This window comes from Alligator mississippiensis, chromosome 11 (genome assembly GCF_030867095.1).
Source record: "Alligator mississippiensis isolate rAllMis1 chromosome 11, rAllMis1, whole genome shotgun sequence".
In the NCBI taxonomy this organism is placed as follows: Eukaryota; Metazoa; Chordata; order Crocodylia; family Alligatoridae; genus Alligator; species Alligator mississippiensis.
This window is the reverse complement of record NC_081834.1, coordinates 45,076,687-45,100,048: the sequence shown is the minus strand read 5'-3', so window position 1 is coordinate 45,100,048 and position 23,362 is coordinate 45,076,687. Positions and strand designations below refer to the sequence as shown.

Below are 23,362 nucleotides of genomic sequence, written 5' to 3'. Positions count from 1 at the left end.
GAGAGTCCTGGAAGAGGGTCACTACACATGGAGATGGAGGTGGATGAGCCATTTGCTGCCCCTGTCTATAGTCAGGGTGCTGCTGTGAACCTGGGAGTCACTCTACATTTTGGGAATCCCAGGGATGGGGGAGAGCACCCTTTTGGGGTAATGTGGAAGGGCTTCTGGGGGGCAGTCAGATGATAGCAGCAGTGGGACTAGGAGGTCCCTCAGCACACTGAGAAAATGGTAGCAGTCAGAGACAGGCATCAATGCTGTCTCCAGTCTTCTGTCACTCCCTGATGCTCCTGCAGGGTGAACACCCCAACAAGAGCAGCAGGCGCTCAGTAATTCTCAGTATCAGGCTCTTGGTCTGCTGCTGTCTGGTGAATGGTGTGAGGGAAGCTGGGCCCTGGATATCTCTACCATCCCATAGCAAGTGGCGATGATGCTCTGAATCTCTCTGCAGGAGGAGGTGTCGACCGCCTGGAAGGTCCTACGGACCGAGCCCATCATCTTGAGGCTGCGGTTCTCACTCTCCCAGTACCTAGATGGACCCGGTGAGTGCAAATGCAGGCTGGGGGAGGGCTGCAGTAGGCCAGCCATGTTCATCTTGCTCAGAATCACTGCAAGGAGTTGATGGGAAATGTAGCCTCACCTTGGGACCTTCCAGCTCTTCTGTTAGGGCTGGGAGGTTCCTGGGATTAGGCTTCTTGGGGCAGGAGCCCCACAGTGGAGACTCTGTGCTCCCACCCCTTCTATTTCACTTGCACTTAAACAGGTGAGGGCAATGGGGAGCAATCTATGGAAACAGCAGGCAGCTTGAGATCAATGCCTAGTGATTCTTCTCTCTCTACAGAACCGTCCATCGAGGTTTTCCAGCCATCCAATAAGGAGGGGTTTGGATTGGGTCTTCAGCTGAAAAAGTAAGGACTTGGAAATCAACACTGTAAAATTCATTGCACTCAGGGTGGGAGCTAGCAGCCTGTTAGTGCAGAGGGGTGGGCTCAAGGCAGGGCTTGGGTTCTGCTTCATCTATGTTTATTGGACTGTGCTTCTCCCAGATCACCTTCCTGCCTTGAGGAACCAGAGACTAGAATGATAAGGAGTTTCATTTTAAGGAAATGTCATTCCTTGTTGGCTCCCTGAGGCTCAAAAATCCAATGGGAAACAGCCCTGAGTGCACATCCCCCAAGACACTGGTTCTGTTTGGATTCCCATGGGACCCAACAGCCCAGTTGTGGGCTGGGGCAGCATCATGTGCTGCAGTCCTGTGCTGCAGTCAGAGTCTGCTTATGGGACTTGCTGGCATGGGGGATTGGTAAGGGATGTGGCACTTTCCACCCCAAGGCCAAATCCAGCCCAAGCTGAATGGAACCAGGTGAAGTGGGGGATGATCTCTGAATGCCCAGCTCCCAAGGCAGCTGGCACTGGCTGGCATCCTTGGTAGAGAACTCAGTGAAGGAGACCAAGGCCTGGATGGACCGAGACCTCCTCCTCACCCTGAGTTCCCCTTGGGTCTTGCCTCTCTCATTGTTCTGCCAATGCACCTCCGTCCTGACCTGCCATGTCCCCTGCTGTCGGACTCTTAGACCTCCCCTGAGCAGAAGCCTACTCCATACCAAGCACGCTTGCCCTGGCTGTTGCCTGCGTAGCCCTGTATATGCTTAGTAGGTCTTACACAGCCCCACTCTGATCTGGTCATGGGTCACACAATGCAGAAAATCTCACAAGAGATATTCAGGCCCTTTGAGTTTTGTGAGAGTCCATCAGGAATTGGACAAGGCCTCCACATAGCCTTCAGAGCCGGCATTTTGTCTGGGTCCAGCCCCACAGACTGGATCAGTCTTTGGGTGCCTTTATGATTTTTCTTTTGGTCCTGGCAGCGACTGACCAGGGTCTCCGTGTTTGCCTTTTCCCCAAAGGATCCTGGGAATGTTCACTTCCCAGCAATGGAAACACCTCAGCAACGATTTCCTGAAGACCCAGCAGGAGAAGCGGCACAGCTGGTTCAAGTCAAGCGGCACCATCAAGAAATTTCGAGCAGGGCTCAGCATCTTCTCCCCCATCCCCAAGTAAGGCTGCCCCAGGCACTTCCACTTGGGCAGTGGCCTCCAGGGCACAACTCTGTCTTCAGGCTGGCTCTCCCTTTCCTTTGAACTGGGTTTTCTGCTAGTGCTCCCAAGCTTGCACTTCCCTCTCTCTCTACTTTCCCTCCCTCCCTGCTCCCCACAGCCCCTCTCCCCTGTCTCCATCATTGCTTCCCACTTGTGCTGTGAGAGCTGTGGGGCTGGGGTACCCCTGCCCCATACTGCATGAGTCCCCTCATTTGCTGCCTCAGAGACTCATTGGTTCTCTTGGATGTCCTGCCTTTTCCTTCCAAGAGCTTCAGTTTCCTCACCAGCATGGGTCCTCTTCCTATTGTGTAGTTTGGATACAGATCACCTGTGTGCTCCTAGCTGTAAAGTGGGCAAGGACTCTGTGAAGCTGTGTGGGACCTTCACAGGGTGGGTGGTGCTGTATCAGGGCTGTGTCTGGTGCTGCCCCTCTAGGGATCAGGTCCAGCCTCAGGTTTCCTTTGCACCAGCTGGGCTGTGCTGATACACCGAGTCCAGTGAATGATGAACATTGCTCAGTCCTCCCCAACTTTGTGGAGTGGGGCCTGCTGTTCTCCTTCCTTTGCTTCTACTGAGGGGCTTGTGGGGCACTCTCCAGTGGCTTTCCTTAACCCTGTGCCAGGTGGTCATGTGGTGATAGCTCTGGCCCTCTAGGCAGCTCAGTGCTAGCCCCAAGCTCAGCCCTCAGCCATGGGTGGGAGGCTCTGTGGAGGCACTCACGGTTCCCTCTGCCTCCCCAGGTCTCCCAGCTTCCCCGTCATCCAGGACTCCATGCTGAAGGGCAAGCTGGGTGTGCCAGAGCTCCGGGTCAATCGCCTCATGAACCGCTCCATCTCCTGCACCATGAAGAACCCCAAGGTGGAGGTGTTTGGCTACCCACCCAGCACCCAGGCAGGTGTCGCCCCATTCAACATCCTGGTGGGTTTCCTCTACATCCCCCTCCCTTGGCTCTGGGTGCACTTTGCACTCACTGCTCTTTGAACGTGCTTCTCCAGGGTGTCCTCCCACTATTTCCCAGGCATTTGGAGGGGTGTCCCCTCTCCAGGTACCCTGGTGGCCTCCCCTCCCCGTGGCATCATATCTCTGCAGCACACACTGTGCCTTGCTGGAGGGTTGGTGAATCCCATCTTGGCTGGGAGACTGTGTGTCTTGTAACAGCTTGACCAGATCAGGGGGTCAGTAAGACTGAGGTCAGCCTGGCTTGGCCTGGCAGTAATGTTGCGTTGAGTGCCTGGCCATTTCCTTCAGCCTAGAAGATGGTGCTGAGGTCTGCTGTCCTTCTGGGGATCTGGGGCTGCATTCAGACCAGGTTGACAGGTGTTTTCCCTACACTGTGCCCTGTGGGAGCATGAATGGGCCAAATCCCCCTGCTCTCATTAGTAGAGCACTGAGGCCCTGAGTTGGAGATTGAATGCACCCTCTCTCTGGGGTCTGGCTGGACTGGGAACTCAGCCACAATAATACACGGGGCTCTTCAGTCTAAGTCTCCTTCTTGAGCTAGTTCTTGCTCCCTCCTAGATCTCTCATTCTTTTTCCCAAGGAAGCCACTCTTGGCACCCTGATACGAAGGTGGGGAGTTGACCAGCTGCATCTGCCACAACATGGCAGCCTGTTGGCAGCCTGGTGTATGGTTTGAACACCTGCCAGCAGTGTGAGAGGACAGAAGAGTCCTGCCTGCCCTGGCATGGTCGCTCAGTGCAGATTTCAGCCATGCAAATGGCCCTAAGCATACCAGAGCTCCTTGGAGCTGTGGGATTTTATATGATGCTGATTGAGACTGGGAGAAATGGGGGGCAAGGCCTGAAGGTGTCAGCTCATTCTTCGAGTCTGGCAAAATGTCCTGAATAGGCCTGTGTCCTGAGAGATGTGAATTCAGCCCTGCTGCCAGCTTTATCTCCCCACCAACAGGCTGTGGGGTCAGTGGAAGGCAGGAAGGTGTGTGGAAAGGATGGGGGGGTGACACAACTGGGTCTGCTTTGTGTGGTCTCTATAGGTTGGTGGCCACTGCAAGAACATCCCCACGCTGGAATATGGATTTCTTGTCCAGGTAAATCAAGTCCCTAACACAGCTCTCTCTCTCTCTCTGGAAACCATCTGCCCCACTGAGAACTCCCTGCTTTAATCCTCTTCCCTCAGGTCATGGGAGTCGGGAGTATTTCTGGATATGATTTGCCCTGGTTTGTGGGTACTGTCCTCTTGGTGGAGAGGTTGTACTGACCAGTGGGCAGTCCTTCTGTCCACAGGCCCCTGTCTTCAGAGACAGATGTCTTGTTCCTGCTCCTGGCTGCACTTGTTTTTATACTGTGCCCCTTACTATGGCATCAGAGCCACAAGTGCCTCAGTATGGAGGAAGGTTGGGTCCACGTGGCAGTGTCATCTTCATGCCATGGGAATTCCTTGCTGTGAACAGGGAACATTTCAGGCCATGTTTTCATAGGAAGAAATATGGTACTTTTAACGGGTTAGTTGAGACTATCCCAGAGCTGGATATCCTGGAGCTGCCAGGCCTGGACTCAAGGCCATTCTTCCAAGGGCATGAGGAGGTCAGGGCCCTGCCAGGCCTCCTTTCTCCTTAGTGAGCTCCCACCTGGTCTGTGCATCACATTTCAGAGCCCTTCATTGCCAGGGCTGGTACCACAGATAGCTTTGCTCTTCACAGTTAAGTGGGTCCATCTGGGAGTGTCAGGGACATGGTTCTGCCACCACTCATTGTTTCCTTTGCAAGGCAGTGGAGTTTGAGGGCTGGGCGTGGGCACCCTCATCAGTGTGCTGGCTAGGGAGACATTCAATACACTGTTGTACCCAGGGCTGCCATGTCCCAAGCCACGACTCCTGCCTTCATCCCAGGTATCCAGGTTGCCACCTGGCTTCCAGGAGTCATGTCCAGTGATAGCAAGAGGAGCTCCTTTGTCATGGGATGCGGCGAATGTGTCTGGACTGCTCATGAGGAGCTGTGTCAGTCCAGGCTGGGACATGATGAGCTCTGAAGACTTGCCCCTGCTCATGCCTGTTCTGCCGCTGGTCCCTCCAGTTCAGGAATATGGGGGTAGGGCAGTGGCTGACCTATAGGGGCCAAGTGCATGAGGGTGTAACTCCTACAGCTTGGGTGTAACTCCATGGGGTGTAGGTGAACTCTGCCCAGCTTGGTCGCTAAGACAGCAGGTGGGACTGGACAGAGCCAGTGCAGCCTAGACCTGCCATTTGCCTGATGACATAGTACCCACCGAGCGTGAGATTTTGCGCAGCCTGGCACTGCAGGGGGTGCAGGGGTGCAGGGTGGCTGGTGCTGGGGTTTCTTCCTGACCCTACTCCTCCATGCTTCCTCTCTGCAGATCATGAAGTACGCTGAGCAGCGGATCCCCACCCTGAATGAGTACTGCGTGGTGTGTGACGAGCAGCACGTCTTCCAGAACGGGTCCATGCTCAAGGTACGGCCTGCCCCAGACTGTGCCCGTGGCACTGTCTGCCCATCCAGGGTGGAGAAGTGCCCCTGGGGCAGAGGATGAGCCCTTGGCATGGATAAAGGCCTGGTGTCCTGTGAATCAATCAGAGTTGGGAAATCTCTGCTGTTCCATCATGATCCATCTGCACCCTGGTCAGGCAGAGACTCTGGCTTCTGGGGTGGAAGGTACCTCCTTCCTTCCCTTCCCCATCCCTCATGTACTTGTTTATCACCCCAACACCCCTGAGCTGGTGGGGCTGGACTTCTCCCTGGGTGAAGGAGCCTGGGGGATGCATTGTGCTGGCCTGCAGGAGGCAAAGTTGCCTGTTCTGCTGCTGCCCCCTGCTGTCTGACTCATAAATAGCACACAAGTGTTCATCTGTCACTTTTGCCCTTCTCCTTGTGCCTCAGTCAGCCTGGGGCTCAGTTTCCCCACTATGCTCGCACCCTCCTGTAGCAAAGCACCAGGGGGCTGCAGCTGGCCAGTGCCAGAGCCTGCCCCAAGCTGTCTGAGCCCTCAGGTGGAAGGTGTGGAGAAGGGGGATGGATTGTTGCTTCTGTGCCCCTCAGCAAAATGAGGAGCCCACAAGGCAGAAACAAAACAGGTTCCCAGAACACATCAGTGTGTGGTCACACTGCCAGAGTGCGTAAGGTAACAGCCTCCCAGCGGCATGTGCTGGTCACAGCCCCCGGGGGGAGAGCAGCATTGCAGAGATGCCAGGCCTTTCTCCAGTCTCACTGCAAGTAGCTTTGGAGCTAGGGCTGGAGGGCGATGTGGAAGTGCCACAGTGGCCAGCCCACAAGCCTACCTTTGACCCATAGTGTCGCTTTTGTCTCCCCTGCAGCCGGCTGTGTGTACACGGGAGCTGTGCGTCTTCTCCTTCTACACCCTAGGAGTGATGTCCGGGGCAGCGGAGGAGGTGGCCACAGGAGCAGAGGTGCTGGCGCCAAGTGAAGAACTTCACTGGGGGCAGGGGAAGGAAGGGTTAAGAAGGGCCACCTCCATCTAACTCGAGGGAGAGCAATTAGGCAAGCAGGAGAGCTATAGTGGCCTGGGGTCTGTCTCTATGGTAGGCAAGAAGCCCTCTGAGGAGCTGTTCTTCTTGGGAGTCCAAGCCCAGCACTGGGAGAAACTGGAGTCAGCATGGAGGAGCACTGCATCGTGGGGTGCTTCTCAGACATCTTCTCCCTACCTTGTATAGAGCAGATCCCTCCCTGCTCCTGATCAGGGCCCTATGCCTTGGAAGCAGCTCACTGCCACACAGGCAGCCTCTGTCATGCATCTTGCAGCAGGGCCTGAGCTGGCTCCCCGTGAAGCCAAAGGCAAAACTAATCTGTGATTTGGGTGGGACTAGGGTCAGGCCCCTGTGAGGCTGGGACTAGCAGAGGGTGATTAGGGGTGACAGAGAGCTCAGGGCCTTTCTCCCAGTGCCTGTCCTTCTCCTCCTGTCAGCCCCTCTCCCTCTGTCCCAGGTGGTGGACCTGCTTGTGGCCATGTGCCGGGCTGCCCTGGAGTCTCCACGCAAGAGCATCATCTTCGAGCCTTACCCCTCTGTGGTGGACCCCAATGATCCCAAAACGCTTGCCTTTAACCCCAAGGTGAGTGCAAGGGGGCCCAGGGGACTGAGGGGGCTCCTTGTGCCACTGCCAGACTAAAATGAGAGGGAAGGGCAGTGAGTAAGACTCCGGGAATTGGTCTGGGGGGTCACCAAACTGGGAACATGGCCCTTTTTGAGGCTATCCCAGCTCTGCTTTTTCTAACCCTCTGTTGTGCCCCTGTCACTGTCATCTGTGCGGTGGGCAGAGGAGGTCCAGAGAGCTTCCTTCCCACTGTGAACAGGGTGCTCATTGCTTTCACATCAGGGTAGCAGGCTGGCTCTATCATGCAGGCAGTGTGTACGTAGACATTTCCAGACATGGCTGCCCCTTGAGGGGTAGGAGATGCTACACTGTCGTGTAGAGGGATGTCCTCTTTCTGGTTGTCGACTGACCCTGGGCATCTGCCTGGGGATATAGGAGTTGCTAGGTGGGGATCAGAACAGGGCCTAATCAGCCAGGATGTGGTTGGTGACAGTGGCCTGGGACAGGTGCCCTGAAGTTGGCATCCATTTTCTATGGGCGGCTGCAGACCAGAGCGCTGGGGCAGTTCCATGCAAGAGGAAGAGAGCAGGTTGCAATCAGGTCCAAGGCCCCTCTTGCTTGTAACATTGACTGTGGTATCCTTGCTCCCACTGAGCTCTGATACGATCTGTGGGAGATGGGGTGGAGGGGAGAGGATCATGCAGGGACTTGAAGTCTCCCAGGGAGGTCACAACCTGTGAGTGAAGAGTCCCTCACATCAAGGTGTGGGGATTGGCAGGGAGCAGAGGCTGACACACTTGTCCCTCCCTTCCCATGTGCTGCAGAAGAAGAACTATGAGCGTCTGCAGAAGGCCCTGGACAGCGTGATGTCAATCCGGGAGATGACCCAGGTACCCAGAGCTGCCACCACCAGGCCAGGCCCAGGGCAGACCTGAAAGCTCTCTGATTCTCTCTATCCACCTGAACATCTGACCCTCCCACCCCATCCTTGTGGGGTGGCTTCCAGCTGCCTGCTTTTCCCCATGCCAGGGCAGAGCAAGCTACCTCAGGACTCCTTGGAGTTCTGCATTTGTGTGACTGGGACCATGACCAGGGCTTCATTGTGGTAGACCTTGGCCAGATATACAGTGAGTGGGGGTCTCTGTCCTGAGAAGTGCCTCACTGAAATCCAAGCTGGGTCTAGGACCCACATGCTCCTGGGTAGTTGTCTGTTGCCCCCAGCCCTCACGACCCAGGATTGCTAGTGACCCTATGTTCTACCCACTACCAAAGCACACATGAGCCATGTGATTTCCCCTCCTGTGTGAAAGAGACTCCATGGTCTGCCTTTGGATAGGCCGTTCTGACCGAGGCCTGTCCTGACTTGGGTTGACTGCCTGATGACTGGGGGAACCTTATATCTGTAGCTGCGATCACTGACTCAATCTTTGGCAGGGTTCGTATCTGGAAATCAAGAAACAGATGGACAAGCTCGACCCTCTTGCACACCCGCTACTGCAATGGTAACCCCACAGCGGGCTTCTGGGCTGGGGTAACCTGGGCTGAGTTAGAGCAGGGGCCAGAAGGACCAGTGAGGTGCCAGGGGGTGAATGCACCAGCTCATAAAAGGGTGCACTTTCAGGGGGCTGGGCAGGGGACCAAGAGACCTTTCCTCTTGGAAAAGCACCCATGAGAGAGGGAGGGGCTGAGTTTCCTGGGCCCCACAGTGTCACCATCCCCAAGGCAGGAAGGGTCAAAACCCAAGATTATCAATGAAAGGAAAAGCCTGGGCATCTCTGAGCCTGGAGCAGAGGTTGTGCCCGGCTCCTGGGCTCCCCTGTGCCAGCCCTGGCTTAGGAAAGTGCCCCCCCAAGCTGTGTCTGTGTGGCTGTGCTTCTGGGGGTGCCATACAGGGAGCTGTGACCCAGGGAGGAGTATGGGGCTCAGCCTTTTTCCATCCCTTGTGGCCAGTCTCTGGGCAGCCATCTCTTGCAGGGTTGATGCTTGGGGGTCAGCTTGAGCAGGTAGTGAAGCCTGAAAGGCAACAGCTCTGAAGACAGACTCTTTGCCCTGTGAACACACCCAGCTAGGTGCAGCGGGGATCATCTGACTGCCTTCTGACATGCTGAGGACAGCCCACCAGTTAGGCCGGGGGTCAGGTCTATTTTGGTGGGAAACCACACCAGAGGGGCTGGCTGTCACTCCCGTGGGCTAATGCTCTCTTTCTCCCCAACTACCCAGGATAATCTCCAGCAACAGGTCACACATTGTCAAGCTACCTCTCAGCAGGGTAAGCAGCTGCTCCCCTCTTGGGGCGGGATCTCCTCCCCTTGGGGTCAGGTTGTCAGACGCCCTGCTGTCTGGTGTTGTACCCCTTGTGGGTGCAGCCCTGCTGCCAGGAGAGGAGGAGGAATACATGCTATCCATCTGAGCCTCTGCCCAGCAGAGCCTCCCTGCCCCGCAGGGTGTGGAGTCACCTCCCTGATTTGGGTCTCACAGGGGTAGTTGAGCAAATAGAAAAGGAAGCACTAGGGCTCAGGACAGCAGGATGTGTGTGTGTGTGCATGTGTGTGTGTGTGTGTGTGTGGTGTGGGAACAGTGATGCAGACAAGACCAGGGTGGTGTGTGCAAACATCCCCTCAGCTGTGTGTGCTTGGCGGGGTGCCTCGGTGGAGTGTGCGAGGCCTGCTGTAGTGACTTCATTAAGAAGACATCCATTCCTTCTCCCCCACACTGTTGGCCCTGGCTCAGGCCTACAGCCAGGCAACCCCTCTCTTGGCCTCTCCCAGCTCCTTACAGCCCTCTTCTACTCCTGGGTTGGTGCCAATGGGCCGCCTCTGCTGGCATGACTCAGCAGCCCTCAGCTCTGCCAGTGAGTGCCAGCAGTGTGACTCAGCACAAGAGCAGGCAGGGTCCTAGCACCTGCCTCCCCTTGCATAGCTGGCATCTGAGCAGGCCCACTCCAGCTGTTGTGGGCTTTTCCCCACTCCTTATCCCCAGGACTGGAGTCCCCTCTGGTACATGAGCAATAGCTGAGCAGTCCCCCCATCCCTCACGGGTGACTTCTCCCTGGACTCAAGAGCCTGTTCAGGGACAGAGTGGGGATTTCTCCATCCTGGTGGTGGCATCTTCATGACAGAGGCATGAGTCCAGCAGGATGCCAGATACAAGGCACTTGCTTATGAGTGTCCACTAATGGCTTTCAGACTGTCCCAAGCTGTGTAGGGCTGAGAGGTGGGTAGCAGCATCTAGCACTGGCCTTCATGCTGTCATGCCCCTTTGTGCTCCAACAGGAGCTGTCTGGGGGCTCAACTTGCCTCTATCCTGTTACCACTGGCTCCCCCAGTATCCATGCACCATTGAGCCCTGCCCCTGCTCTGGTCTAGGCAGCAACTGGGGGTGGAGCTGGGGGCAGCGTTGAAACAAGCTTCCGTGCATGATCTCTCTCTCTTTTATTTCTCTCTCTTTCTCTCTCTCTTGCTCCTTCTCTTTTTTGCTCATATGTTTCCCTTGGTAGCAGCTGAAATTTATGCACACCTCACACCAGTTCCTCCTGCTGAGTAGTCCCCCGGCCAAGGAAGCCCGCTTCCGCACAGCCAAGAAACTCTACGGCAGCACCTTCGCTTTCCAGTAAGTCCACAGAGAGGGGGGCTCCCTCTTGTTGCCCACTTGCACCAAGGAGCTTTCCCTGGCTACTCCTTCCTGCGAAGGCCGCTAGGCCACAGGAGGTCTGGGCTGGCTGGCCTTTTGGGGAGTGGTTGCTCAGTTGCCCCATAGCACTGGGGACAGTGCAGTGATGGAGAAGCAGCTGCTCCAGCACGGACCCATTGCCCCATAACCTAATCTCTTCCTGTGCTGGTAGCAGCACTTTGGGTCAGGCCCTTAGAGCTAGCCTGGCAATGGAAAGGTGAAGCTGTTTCCTAGGGATGGGGACTTTCTGTGGATGACCGCACACCTAACTTGATCCATGGCCCAGGGATGGGGACTAGTTTCCAGGGCAGTCAGCAGCTGACTAATACCCCCCTGCCTTGTTTTCCTGCCTGCTGCCTGCCAAACTGTAGCAACAGTGTGCTGCTGGCTGGACAATCCCAGCCTGGTGTGCCCACCCCTTCCCATGGGGAAATACCAGGGCTGAGGCTGTGAAGGAGCCACCAGACTGGCAGTTGCTTATCTGCACCAGGCAGGTCCTGGCCCTTTTTGAGGCTATCCCAGCTCTGCTTTTTCTAACCCTCTGTTGTGCCCCTGTCACTGTCATCTGTGCAGTGGGCAGAGGAGGTCCAGAGAGCTTCCTTCCCACTGTGAACAGGGTGCTCGTTCAGCAGGGCTGCTGCTGTTTATCCTCCATGGTGGGAGCAGAGCCAGTATCTCCAGTTAGCTTGAACCACTATTCTGCCCCAGGGCCCAAAGCCGTTGAGAAGGGGACTTTGTGAGAGTGTCTCCTGATGAAGCAGAGCAAAGGGGAGGGGAGTGTGGGTGTGTGTGTTTGGGGGCACAATTTACTGAGTGTATAAGTATGAGGGAGGGTGTGGGGCCCTAGACCAGGGGTGGGCAAAATGCAGCCTGGGGGCCAGATGCAGCCTGCCAGGCCATTCTAGCCAGCCTGTGGGGCCCCTAAAAAATTTGGAAAATTAATATTAATCTGCCCTGGGCTGCCTGTCATGTGGCCCTCGATGGCTTGCTGAAACTCAGTAAGCGGCCCTCTGCCCATAATAATTGCCTGCCCCTGCCCTAGGCCCTGATGTGGAGGGGCAGTGGGCATGGAGGCTGAGTTGTGAGGGAGGCAGGATGTGTGTGTGTTTGCATGCAGGTGGTGCGAGAGGAAATGGGGGGGGGTGTTTGACAGGGTTGGGGAGAACGAGGAGTGAGAGGATGCACAAAGAAGGAGGGAAGGGTTTGTGATTCTGAGCGGAGGGTGTATGTAAGAGACCAAGAAAGAAAGAAAGAAAGAAGGATGCGTGTGTGTCATACTGAGCAGGAGGAGGAAGGATATAGATGTCAGGCAGAGATGGTACATGTGATTGTGGGTCTGAGTGGAAGATGTGTATGTGCCAGGGAAGCTGCATGTGTTGGAGGCTGGAGAGTGTGTGACTGTGGTTTTAAGTGCAAGTGGGGGAAGGACGGGGTGTGAGTGGCAGGACAGTCCCCGCGGGGCCAAGCTGCTGACCCCCCAGTACCTTGCTCTTGCAGTGGCTCTCACATTGAGAACTGGCACTCCATCCTGCGCAACGGGCTGGTCAATGCGTCCTACACCAAACTGCAGGTAATGGCCCCGCGCCCACCCCACCCCACCCTGTGGCCTTTCTGCACCACTCTGAAGATGACATGGGCTGGTGCTTGGTAAAATGCATGATGACCTAGACTTTTCAGTGCCTCTCCCCAAGACATCCAGGAGCCAGTGGCTTGGAGATCCCCAACCTGTCCAGAGCCAAGATTAACCCCTGAGTGCTGGGCTCCAGCAAGTCCCTTGCAGTAGGGTTTTGTGTCAGTGTGGTGGCCCTTGGGTTGGTGGGCTCTCCATGGACAATGCACTCTCATGCACAGGGGTCCTGACTGTGTCCTGTTGAGGTAGCTAGCCCTGCCTGTCCCTCCTGACCTTGGGGCCTCTTCTAGATGCTGAGAGGTGGGTGTGCAGCACTGTTTTTTGCTGCTAGGGAGTCCTGTGAGTTTGTGCGCTGTGGGTGAAGGTCATGTGTTCAGGTCTTTGCTCTTCCTTCCTGCCACACTGCAGCTTTAAATCTGACAGCCAAGCCTCACAAACCCACCCACCTCTCCACGGCATGCTGCAGCCCTGAACTACTGGCTCCTGGAAGGGGCAGGCAGACAGATATAATTAGAAAGCCTGGTGGGCCAGGGACTGTTGCATAGGGCAGGTGGACAGATTGGTAGGCAGGGGTAGGGTGGATGGAGAGGAGTCAATGGATAGCGTGATGGAAGTAGGGGAAGGCAGGAGAGGCTGGCAGTGGGTAGGGATGTGTAGCTGGTACCTGCCAGAGGGTCGGTGCTCTGGATTTCTCCCCTCTCCCAGTTCTCTTGGGCTGGGATAATATGGCATCTGCTCCTGTCCCCACTGAGGCTGGGGCAATGTGGTGCTGACTTCCACAGCACTTGCTCGCACTCTGTGCGTGTTGCTCACACTGGTGTTTCCCTGCAAGCTGCATGGAGCAGCCTATGGCAAAGGCATCTACCTGAGCCCCATCTCCAGTATTTCCTTTGGATACTCAGGTAAGAGGCTCTCTGCCCTGCCATCTCTCCACCTGTCTGTGCATGCCTTGTCCCATGGCATCTGTAAGCCGCATGTTCCCCTGCATGTACAAGTCCAGTTGCAGCCTGCCAGGCTGACAGCAAGGCCTGGCAGTTCAGTGTGCTGGGGGAAGGGAGGGAGCTGAGATGCTTTTGCTGTGGTGATCCACAGAGCTGCTGTAAACGTGCTCTGGCCTTGCCCCAGCCCCACAGTGTTGCTGCAGGGCATAACCCCCATATCAGGTCAGTGCCAGCCCAGGAAGCCCTCCTCAGATCCATTCCCAAGTGCTGGCCTCACCTTCTATTGCAAACTGCCAACCCCCCTCCAGACATGGCTTCTGCCCCCAGACCCTGTATGATTGTCATCAGCACCCCAGGCCCTCCTATCCCTGTCAGCCCATCCTCTGTGCCATGCCAGGGAAGCTGGGCATGTGAGTGACAGAGACAGGTTTAACCAATGGTGATAGGGGAGCTAGCCCAGTGATTGGTATATCATTGCACCCATCTTTTCAGAAGTTTAGGCCTCAGCAGATTGGCTCTTGTGTGTGGTGGGGCATGTGCCCATCAGCTGTGCAATCCCTCCATACCTTCCTTCTCCCCTATCCCTTGGAAGCAAAAGCAACTGGACCTGTCTTTAGCCATCAGCTGGCTGTTCTGTACCCTGCAGCTGTCTGATTGCAAGGTAGCTTTCCCAACAGATGGACGCTGCTTGGTGAGGCAGGCCCTGGCTGGGTGGGTACTCACTATAAGAGACAGGGGTGGCCTCAAGTGGTGGGATCTTTGTTCAAGTGGCCATTGTCCCCATGGCCCGAGTGCCTGGAAGCAGCCTGCAGTTTGGCAGGTCCAGTCTCCTAAACCAGTGGGTCTTGCCTTTCTGCTGGGCAGCAAGGTGCTTTCCCAGCTCACATGGTGCATGCCTGCAGTAGCCAGCATTCAAAGGATGACCAAGGCTCCCATGGCTACCAGCCCCCCCCTCCCTCTCCCGGCTGGTCTCTGGCCATGCAGTACCTTCCCTCTGAGGTCACCATCAGCGAGGACAATTATGGCTTTGCTGTTGGAGCTGACTGGACCTCAGTGCTCTGCCATGCTGCTCACGTCACCGCTGAGTGGCATGGGGGGTGGGACGGGGACAGGGAAATCTCTCTCTGGTATGAGCTGGGGCCCCCAGATCATGGGATAACTACTGGGGCCCTTTTTCCACACCGTTTTGCTTCTCCGAGTGTAATGGCACAAAAGGCCAATGAGCCAATGGCTATGGAAGTGCATAGAGATTAGGCCCTGTTGGAAGTTTTACCTTATATTGGATTTTTGACAATTTTTTTTTAAATGGGAAGTTCATGCTTTGATTCAAAAAAGAATGTTTTGGTTAAAAAAAAAAATCAGAAGTACAGATAATTCATTTAGTCACTTTTGGCTGAAAAACCAAACTCTCTCGAGTCAGAAATGCTGCTCCGGTGCCTTGGGGGAGCTTAGCTACACTTCAGTTCCCTCCAGTTCCCTTTCTCTGCTAGGGACCTGCTCCTTGCCCAGTTTGGTCTCCCATGATGCACCACAACTGGGCTCTGTGAGGTAACACCCTCTCCAATGGGAGACTGTGATGCATCCTGGGAAATGTAGTCCGATGAAGAAGTGCCTCTCAAAAAGAATAACGGGAGCCTAAATTGACTGAACTACAGCTCCTGTCAGGCCTGTTACAGCAGTATTTCCAGATTGAAATGTTATGTCCAAAATTGTCCAGTTTTCAATTTTTCATCTGAAAAAAAAATTCTGAAAAAATGTTCTGCTAAAAACAGCTTTTCCATCTTGGCAGGGATTTCAATGGGTAGATGCCCTATTTTCTGACCATCCCTAATCATCACCTGTTCCCTGGAACACCTCTGCTAAGGCCATTATAAGAAATCCTGACCCGCTTGTGGGCCAGTCCTGCCCTTATTGCACACTAAAGGCTCTTGGTGATTGATTTCAGTGGAAGTTTTGGATGCAGCAGAAACCTGGCATCAGGACCCTCTGCTCTCAGCCCATCACTTCTCCTGGTCTGTCTCTCACAGCCTCACTGAACTTTGCATTATGTCTTTCATCTGAGGCAGTCTCTCCATGGTGGAGTCTAAAAACCAGGCATTGTGTGTTCAGATGAGCGCAGGGCTAGATTTAAGTGCCCAGCCCTACTGACTTCGGTAGACTATCCAAAAGGTCCCTGGAACCGCTTAGTGTGGCAAGATCATTTGCAAACCTGAACAAGCCCTGGCCTATCCTGGACTCTGCATTCGTAATCCTTATTGGAGCATGGGTCCTGCCCAGGGGTGGATAAGGGCCCCAAAGAGCTGGGGGACTCTCTTCCAGTCTGTTTTTAAGTCAGCTGTTGCCTGTGCAGAGCCAAGGCACTTGCCAGCTGCAGATGGCATGTCTAGGGAGCAGCAATCCTGTTCAGGAAACAAAGTATTTTGGTGCATCAGGACATTTACATCAGGCCCCACCTGTCTTGTCTGTGGCTGGTGATGATGGGAGGGAGGGGAGGTCCTAGCACCACTGACCTAGCTTGATCTGTTGTCTGCTGTCCTTACCTAGCCAGCCTCCTCTGCACTCAGCCCCATGTCTCTTGATGGATACTTTGCATCTCCGCTGTGCTGTGAGATACAGCCCTGAAGCTCTAGCAGGGCTGTGTGGATAGGCAGGATGGCCACCCATCATATAGCCACTTCCATCCCCTCTGCAAACATCCCTGTGGCTCCTTGGCCAGCTGAGAGCAAGGGTGTGGCTGGTGGGAGAGCTGTACCAAGCCATGTGTCACCCCAGCCCCAAGTCCTGCAGCAAAAGTTGCTGGAGGCTGTGACAGGCTTGTTGTCACAGGGTTGGCCATGATGCTCCCTAGTAGCCTCACCACTCCTGTCTGCTCAAACTCCAATGCCACTCTCCCTGGGTTACTCTCCTGCCACACCTTGTTCTTAAAATATTGATTCAGGGAGGCTGACAACAGGCCTGAGAGCAAGCCCTGATCCCAATAAGTTCCCACCGGGTCTCTCCTGAGAGACCTCTAGCTTTGATCCAGCCCTCAGCCTTACTAGGCCCCTGCAGGGCACCAAGAGCCTTAGTGGCAAGATGTACAACTCCTTCACCTCCTCTAGACAGCATCCCAAGCCCCATACATGTTCTCTCTTTGATCTTTCTCTTTACATACTTGGCCCCCTTGGGCTTGCAGACCCCCCCAGTCCCACACACAGCTGCTCCTCCTCCAGGCTCACAGACCCCCCAGTCCAGCTTGGCCCACTCTGGTCTTGTGGACCCTCTGGCCCAGCTCAACTTCTCCCTGATCCCTCTTGGACCTTCCAGTTTGTGTCCCCACAGTCTTTTTCTAGGCTTCTGGGCTTCTCACTGCCCCCCCCCCCCCCCCGGTCAGTCTGAGGCTCCTGGGTCACAGTTCTCTCAATAGGCTAAACTACTGGTTTAACTCAAATGAATAAGACACATCCCTGCCCTCTGCCAGGCATCTTGATCCCTGTAGGGGTTTAACACAGAATAAGGCCACTTGAATTGGAAGCATTCTAGAGTTTGTACATTTGTTTGAGTTCTGTCAAGTCAAAGGTTTAATTTAATGAAAAACCGATTTAAAAAAAAAAAAAACCCAAAAACTCCTAACCTTAAGAATGTTGTCTTAAGGTTAGTATGTTACTAACAGTCTGTGCCTACCAACCCTAATTAAGGACTATTGAGTAATTGCTGCTAAAAAGCAAGTTTTCAAAGTTACACATTCTGAAATATGACTATGCTATCATATTCTTTTGCAAGTAACCCCAGTCTTTCCCAGTCCCAGGAACTTGCCCCAGTTCCCAGGCCTGTGAAGTCATTCAGCCAAGTCCCCTCAGGAGCCCTGCAGGCAGGAGCTCCTCACTGCTAAACCACTGGGGAGAGACTCCCTAACCTTCCAGGCTTGGGTTTATATAGCCCCAGCCTGAGCCCTCTTTCGGTCAGGTGAGTCCCTCATTAGCTCCCCTCTGCCACCTGCAAGCAGCCTCCTGGGCTGCTGGTTCCCTTAAAGGAGCAGGCAAATCCCAGTGCCTGCTACAGAGACAATCAGGTGCCTCTTTCTGGAGGAGCCTGCTTCTGGGGGCTGGCAGCCAGAGGCATCATGGCTACTGGCCAGACAGCACCATCGGGGCCAAAGCGGTGCTCGGGGTGTGGAAGATTTCCATAAAGACCTGGCTTTTAGGGCTTTTAGTGACCCTTTTTTGGTTCATGGAGGCTGGGGAGCAGGGATGTGCTCTGGTACCAACTTATTCCTCATCACATGTGGAGGCAAATGCAGGAGCACTGTGATTCCCACAGCCCTCGTTCAGGGGACCCTGTGGACCCCCAGAACTGTCACACTCATGATCTGGGGCTCAGGCAACCTGGCAGGTCTGTGAGGCAGAGGGAGGCAGAAGATGATGTCTGCTCCAACCTTAGCCGCCAGCCCGACTGAAACCTCTTGCCCTGGTACAGGCCTTCCCCCCTGTGGGTCAGAGCTGCCAGACCCATCACAGTTTCAGGAACAGGCCCTTGGCAGCTTGTTTTTGACTCTCTTCATGCCCTGAGCCCAGAAATTGCCTGGGCAGCATAGACTTGGTCCAGGAGTGTTTGGTGATGGTGCATGTCTCAGGGGCTCCAACATAAGGAAGTCAGGGAGCCTGTGTTGCCAACAAGCGCACTGATGGCTTCTACTACTTGAGCTTTGGGCCACCAGGCTTGCTGCTGCCCAACAGCGTGTTGACAGAAGCAACCCTGATGACAGCCTCCAGACTGAGATAGTCCAACCCCTGGGCTCCCACCACCGGGACACCACTCCACCCTGACCCTTCAGGCCACCATTGATGGTGACTTCACAGCGCGGTAGGTGTCTCTATGTCAATTCTCCCACAGGCAGCATGCAGCCCTTCTGGTAACACTTTATTGTAGATCCCTGCTCTTTTAGAGCCTGCTACCTGTTAAGTTACAGAGGATGTTACATGTCAAAGGCAAGGCCCTGGCATAAGGTAGGAAAGGCTGCATAGTGGGTAGGGGCACTGACTGTGACTCAGGAGACAGAGGGGCTGCTCCCTGCTTGGCTGTAAAAGCCCTCTGTGGCTTTGATCATGCCTCTGAATCTACCTCATGACTCAGTTTCCTCTCTGTAAAATGGGGCTAATCCTAAAGGCTAGATCTAGACATGGCTGTGTGGTACCAGGTGAGGAGGAACCATGTAAGGACCTAGATAATCAGCATTTCCTCCTCCTCAGGGAGCCTGGCAGAGTGAGAGAGTGCTTCCCACCTCAGCCAGGCTCCATCTCATATATTCACCATGTCAACTCTATGTCTGGCCGTTGGCCTGGGCTGCCTTGAACTCTGTGCCCCTCAGATCCTGCTGTGGGTTGTGTTGTCAGCCATGCTGTTCTCTGATGACATTGTCCCACCCAGCCAGGGGTGGCCGGTGGCAAATGTAGTGCTGCTGCCCTCCACTCAAAGTAGGCTGCCCAGCACAGCCCCCTGCCATCTCCCCCAGAAGGCAGCTGTCCCCTGTGGCACATGCTTGCCTTAGGGAGGCCTTGGGTGCACAAGTGCTGATCCGTGGCGCTGTTGTGACTTTGTTGCCAAACAGGGATGGGGAAAGGACAGCACCGGATGCCCTCGAAGGATGAGCTGGTCCAGAGATATAACCGGATGAACACCATCCCCCAGGTAACCGGCCCTGAGGGATGAGGGGGTGGGGTGGACTGGAGAGCAAATCAGGGTATTGTTTGCTCTTCTGACCTCAGGGGGTATTAAAACTGATGTATGAGATACCCCATAATACATTGCTGCTGCTGTACTTCTGGGGAGGGAGCATGGTCCAGTGGGTAGAGCAGGTGACTGGGCATCAGGACTCCTGGGTTCTACACCCATTTCCACTCTCCTGTTTGACTGTACCTGTGTGACAGCCTCTCTAGATGGGATGTTCCTGGGCTCTTGGCCTCAGCTGAACACTGCTCATACTGATAGCAATGCAGCTTTGGGTTCAAAGCCAGCCCTGAGCAGTTTGTATACCTGCTTCCTATGCCTCAGTTTGCCTCTCTGCAAAACTGGTACATTTCTACTCACCTTCCTCTCTGGTGATCACACTGATCTTCTAAATCTGGAGCCCTGGTTTTACAACCTTTGCATGCCTTACAACAGATGTCTGGGGGTATTTGTTGTGGCCCTTTGTGGCCATTTGTGCAAAGCCCAAAGTCTTATTATGTGTCCCGAGACATGGAATAGTAGGGAATTTGGGGGCTGGGGACAAAGCTGAGCTGCACTAGTATAGCTCTGTGTATGCACCCCAGCCCTGGTCAGTGCCTGCCCACTCCATGCACAGCCCAAGTCAGTGCCATAAACCTCTGCATGTCACCTGCATCAAATCCTGGACTTAATGCGACTGAAGATTCCCCAGGCACTGCTCAGTGGAGGGTGCCAGGCTTTAAGCAGCCTGGAGACCAGCCTGTTGAGTACTGGGAAGGGGATGGAGCCTGAGAACCACTCCTGAGATGAGAGCAGGGCTGCAGAACCCACATCTGTGCAAATGACAGAGGCCAAGGAAGGGCAAATGTGGGATGGAGGGGCTGGGCACTGGGGGTCACACTGTAGGTCTGGGCATTGGGGCAGGCTGGGCTGCCGAGTAGCAGGGGCAGGGGCAGGCGGTGACGCTGTTTCTGTGTGGATCGTTTGCAGACCCGTTCCATCCAGTCGCGGTTCCTGCAGAGCCGGAATCTGAACTGCATAGCACTTTGTGAAGGTAAGAGGGGCTGGGGGCGAGGGGGAAGAAGAGGTCCTGGCTCACTATCTACCCCTGGGAACAGTACAGTACCAAGCATGTGGAGCATCAGCCCTGGGTGCTGCGGGCACCTTTGGTCTGCCTTCTGAGGTCTGAGGTTGCTAGTACCAGCATGGGCTGTGCCCCTGGTGCCTGCTGTCCCCGTGCCGTGGTGGGAGGGGCACACTGCTCAGGACTCCTCACCATTCCTACTGTGGGTCTTGACATCATCCCACTTGTGCTGTCCTCCCTAGCTACCCTGGTGCATGGATTACCTCAGGAGAGGGGTTGTGACACAAGAGGTTCCTGGCTCCTGTGCTGTGAGCATCATGGAGGCCCACATGGGTTTGTTTCCCTTTATGGGAGTGTCTCAGCCTGTCCAGGGCAGTACCACGGCTGGAGGGGAATGATGCCACATCATCCATGATGCCACAGATGTAGGGGAATGCCAGTACCATGGTTGGAAGGGACTGATGCCAGTACCACAGTGGGAGGGGAATGATGCTGCATCATCTATGAGAGCCCTGGCTGGCTTTGCTCACTTGGGTTCCTCCTCAGATGGTGGTGGTGACCCTGGCTCCCCCCATCCCACAGCTCTCCTGGGGGCAGGAGGATGCTGATGATCTGACCTTCTCCTCCCCCAGCTCAGTGAGCTGCCAGGGGAAGTGAGGCAGTAAAGTAGCATGGGTTGCTGCTGACACTTAATTAAGTCTTGGTCTCATTGGGGTGTCCCTTCCTTGCTTGGTACCTCAGTTTCCCCTCCCACCCTTTTTTCTGCCTATACAGCAAAGACTGTGACGGGACACTAGTAATACATCAAAGGGGAGCATGAGATTCTCTGATCTGGGGTCTGGTGCCTTCAGAGCACTGGCCGGTAATTTCACTAATGGACAGAACTTAATGAATGAATGAATAAATGCTCACAGTGGCTGCTGGGACAGGCGTCTGTTCTGTGGGAACAAGAGTCAGTTGGGTTATGGCTCAGTCTAGTGCAGTTCCCTGGGACTGACACTTGGCTGCACTGCTGCGCAGCACCATCCATACCCTATTACCCTTTAGCGGCCGGCAGCCACCTCCTGTCTCTGGGGTGGGCAAGGAGGGTCCCAGGAGGCAGCTCACTCTCTTTGGGAGTTGCAGGATGTGGCCCATCATGGCCAAAGTCCAAGGCAAGGCACTGGTATAGTGCAGGATGTGGGACAGGATGGGGCTGGCTGGGCTGGGCAGGCGCCTGTCTGATGGCCTTCCCTCTTGGCAGTGATCACCTCCAAGGACCTCCAGAAGCATGGAAACATCTGGGTGTGCCCAGTCTCAGACCACGTCTGCACCCGCTTCTTCTTTGTGTGAGTACTGGGGAGTGGTGGGGCTGACCAGACTGGGCCAGGGTATCAGGAGTGCAAAGGAGATGGCTAAACGTCATGGGCACCAGCCCTCCCCAGCCCTGGAGAAAAGGGACTTGTGGCCCATGCCTCCTAGCACAGCTCCAGTGGGGGCAGGGGGCATGTCCCACACACACAACACATGGATCTCAAGTGCAGCTTCCACGCCAGTGCAGCCAGGCCTCACAGTTGTGGTTGCTCCCTTTCCCTCTGGCACTGCAGGGTGGCAGGGGGAGAACTCCTGGCCAGAGCTGCATTGGGCACATAGAGATGGGGCATTCTCAGCCCCATGCCTGCCTGCTTGCCTGGGGTCAGCAACAGGCGGACGGGGAGCCCCAGCATGGTAGAGCAGGCATGGCTCAATGGCTGATACATGCGAGCATGGGGTGCTGTTGAAGGCCAGCAGCAGCAGCTCAGGAGGGAGCATGGGGGCAGAGAGCCCTTGATCCCCATGCACAGCATCCGCATCCCAGCAGCGGGGGCTGCATTTAGTCCCTGGGAGCCTGGCCTCGGCCACATCCTGCCTAGGCAGAGACCTGCCTCCACCCTGAGAAGGGGGCAATGAGTGATGCTCAGGCCCCTTCACAGGCTCTGCGTCCTGAACATTAACAGACAGGACCATCCCCAGGTGCGGCTCAGTGTGGGTACTTCAAGTGAAGTGCCCTTTTCATCAGCACGAGGGCAGCTCCGTGGTATCCAGGTTCTGTCGCTCAGTGTGAGGCGTCCGTGTGTGAAGGCAGAGGCTCCTCTGTCCACACAGAGAGACACTGTTGATGGGCCAAAGCCCAGTATGGAAACCCCCCTTGTTGGGCAGAGCTGCACAAGGCTTGTTATTAGCCCAGTGGGCCCCTGGCAACGGGGAACCCATCCTTGTGTGTCTCCCCTCATGGAGCTCTCCCCACATCGCAGGTACGAAGATGGACAAGTAGGAGATGCCAACATTAATACTCAGGACCCCAAAATCCAGAAGGAAATCATGCGTGTGATTGGAACTCAGGTCTACACAAACTGAGGGGTGCACGAAGCATCCTGCTTGTTCGTGCAGGGAGCCAGCGAGCTGTTCCCTCCCCTCGACATGGGCTGAAAGGAGTCAGGTGTCCGAGGCTGCCGACTGGAGCAATGAAAACACCGGCTGGAAGAAGGAACTGGGAAGAAGCGGGGTGGGGGAGGTCGGGGATGAGGGGAGGCCTCAGCTGCCTCCTTCAGGGAGGACCATGCTGCTCTAGCCAGCACCTCCATCTGGACAGTGATGGCTGTGGTGCCATATCAGAAGCCCAGCAGCGAGTCAGTTTTCCGCCCTGGCTCCGCTTCTGCCTGTACATAGATGTAAAGCAGAGAATGCAGAAGGGGTGGACTTGTGGATACTTCCCCGTTTCCTCCCCAACCTGGCCCCAAAGTCCCTTTGTCCCAGCACCGCGAAGGAGCCCGTTGCCACGTCCCATCTCACTCATGCGCCCTCTGCCCGCAGGCCTGGCCTTTGCGGCGGGGCAGGTGGCCATTCTCATGTTTACAGTGATGACGTTTTTAACGACTAACAAAACAAAATGAAACAAAAAAATGGTTTTAGCTTATTAAAGTTCTTTAAAAAACTCTCCGACTTCTCCAGTGGTGTCACGGGCTCGCGGCGTGTCTACTCATCGGTGCCTGTGGAAGATAAAGTCTACTACTGCAAGCATGTAATGGTTTTGCTCTCTTGGCTCAGGAGTGGAGCTCTGGGGTTTAGCGCTGAAGGACCTGGGCGTGGAGCCTGGGGAGAGCATTTGAACCCTGCTGTGGGTGACTGGTTCCCTTCATGTGCTGGCTTCGCTATTCCTCCTGGCACCAGGAGGAGGTGCTGTGCCCCCCCCATTGCCATCTCTCCTTGCTCAGA

General features: G+C 55.2%; 1 protein-coding gene across 5 annotated transcripts in view; it reads left to right on the top strand.

The window, feature by feature from the left end:
* Nucleotides 1-23,095, top strand: part of PARP6 (poly(ADP-ribose) polymerase family member 6) — a 49,665-nt gene extending 26,570 nt beyond the window's left edge. Inside the window, exons 6-23 of one of the 5 annotated variants that reach the window (XM_014604479.3) lie at nucleotides 449-539; nucleotides 839-905; nucleotides 1,905-2,054; nucleotides 2,837-2,987; nucleotides 4,090-4,143; nucleotides 5,429-5,524; nucleotides 6,384-6,476; nucleotides 7,012-7,137; nucleotides 7,944-8,009; nucleotides 8,554-8,621; nucleotides 9,340-9,388; nucleotides 10,619-10,728; nucleotides 12,286-12,358; nucleotides 13,251-13,320; nucleotides 18,947-19,026; nucleotides 20,035-20,098; nucleotides 21,372-21,456; nucleotides 22,402-23,095. In XM_014604479.3, coding sequence (XP_014459965.1) covers nucleotides 449-539; nucleotides 839-905; nucleotides 1,905-2,054; nucleotides 2,837-2,987; nucleotides 4,090-4,143; nucleotides 5,429-5,524; nucleotides 6,384-6,476; nucleotides 7,012-7,137; nucleotides 7,944-8,009; nucleotides 8,554-8,621; nucleotides 9,340-9,388; nucleotides 10,619-10,728; nucleotides 12,286-12,358; nucleotides 13,251-13,320; nucleotides 18,947-19,026; nucleotides 20,035-20,098; nucleotides 21,372-21,456; nucleotides 22,402-22,504 — 1,596 coding nt within the window. In that variant the 3' untranslated portion in view covers nucleotides 22,505-23,095. Of the gene's footprint in view, nucleotides 1-448; nucleotides 540-838; nucleotides 906-1,904; nucleotides 2,055-2,836; nucleotides 3,015-4,089; nucleotides 4,144-5,428; nucleotides 5,525-6,383; nucleotides 6,477-7,011; nucleotides 7,138-7,943; nucleotides 8,010-8,553; nucleotides 8,622-9,339; nucleotides 9,389-10,615; nucleotides 10,729-12,285; nucleotides 12,359-13,250; nucleotides 13,321-18,946; nucleotides 19,027-20,034; nucleotides 20,099-21,371; nucleotides 21,457-22,401 lie in introns of those variants that run through there. The other 4 variants (XM_019499385.2, XM_019499384.2, XM_019499383.2 and 1 more) reach the window with 4 other exon arrangements.
* Nucleotides 23,096-23,362: the final 267 nt, after the last annotated feature.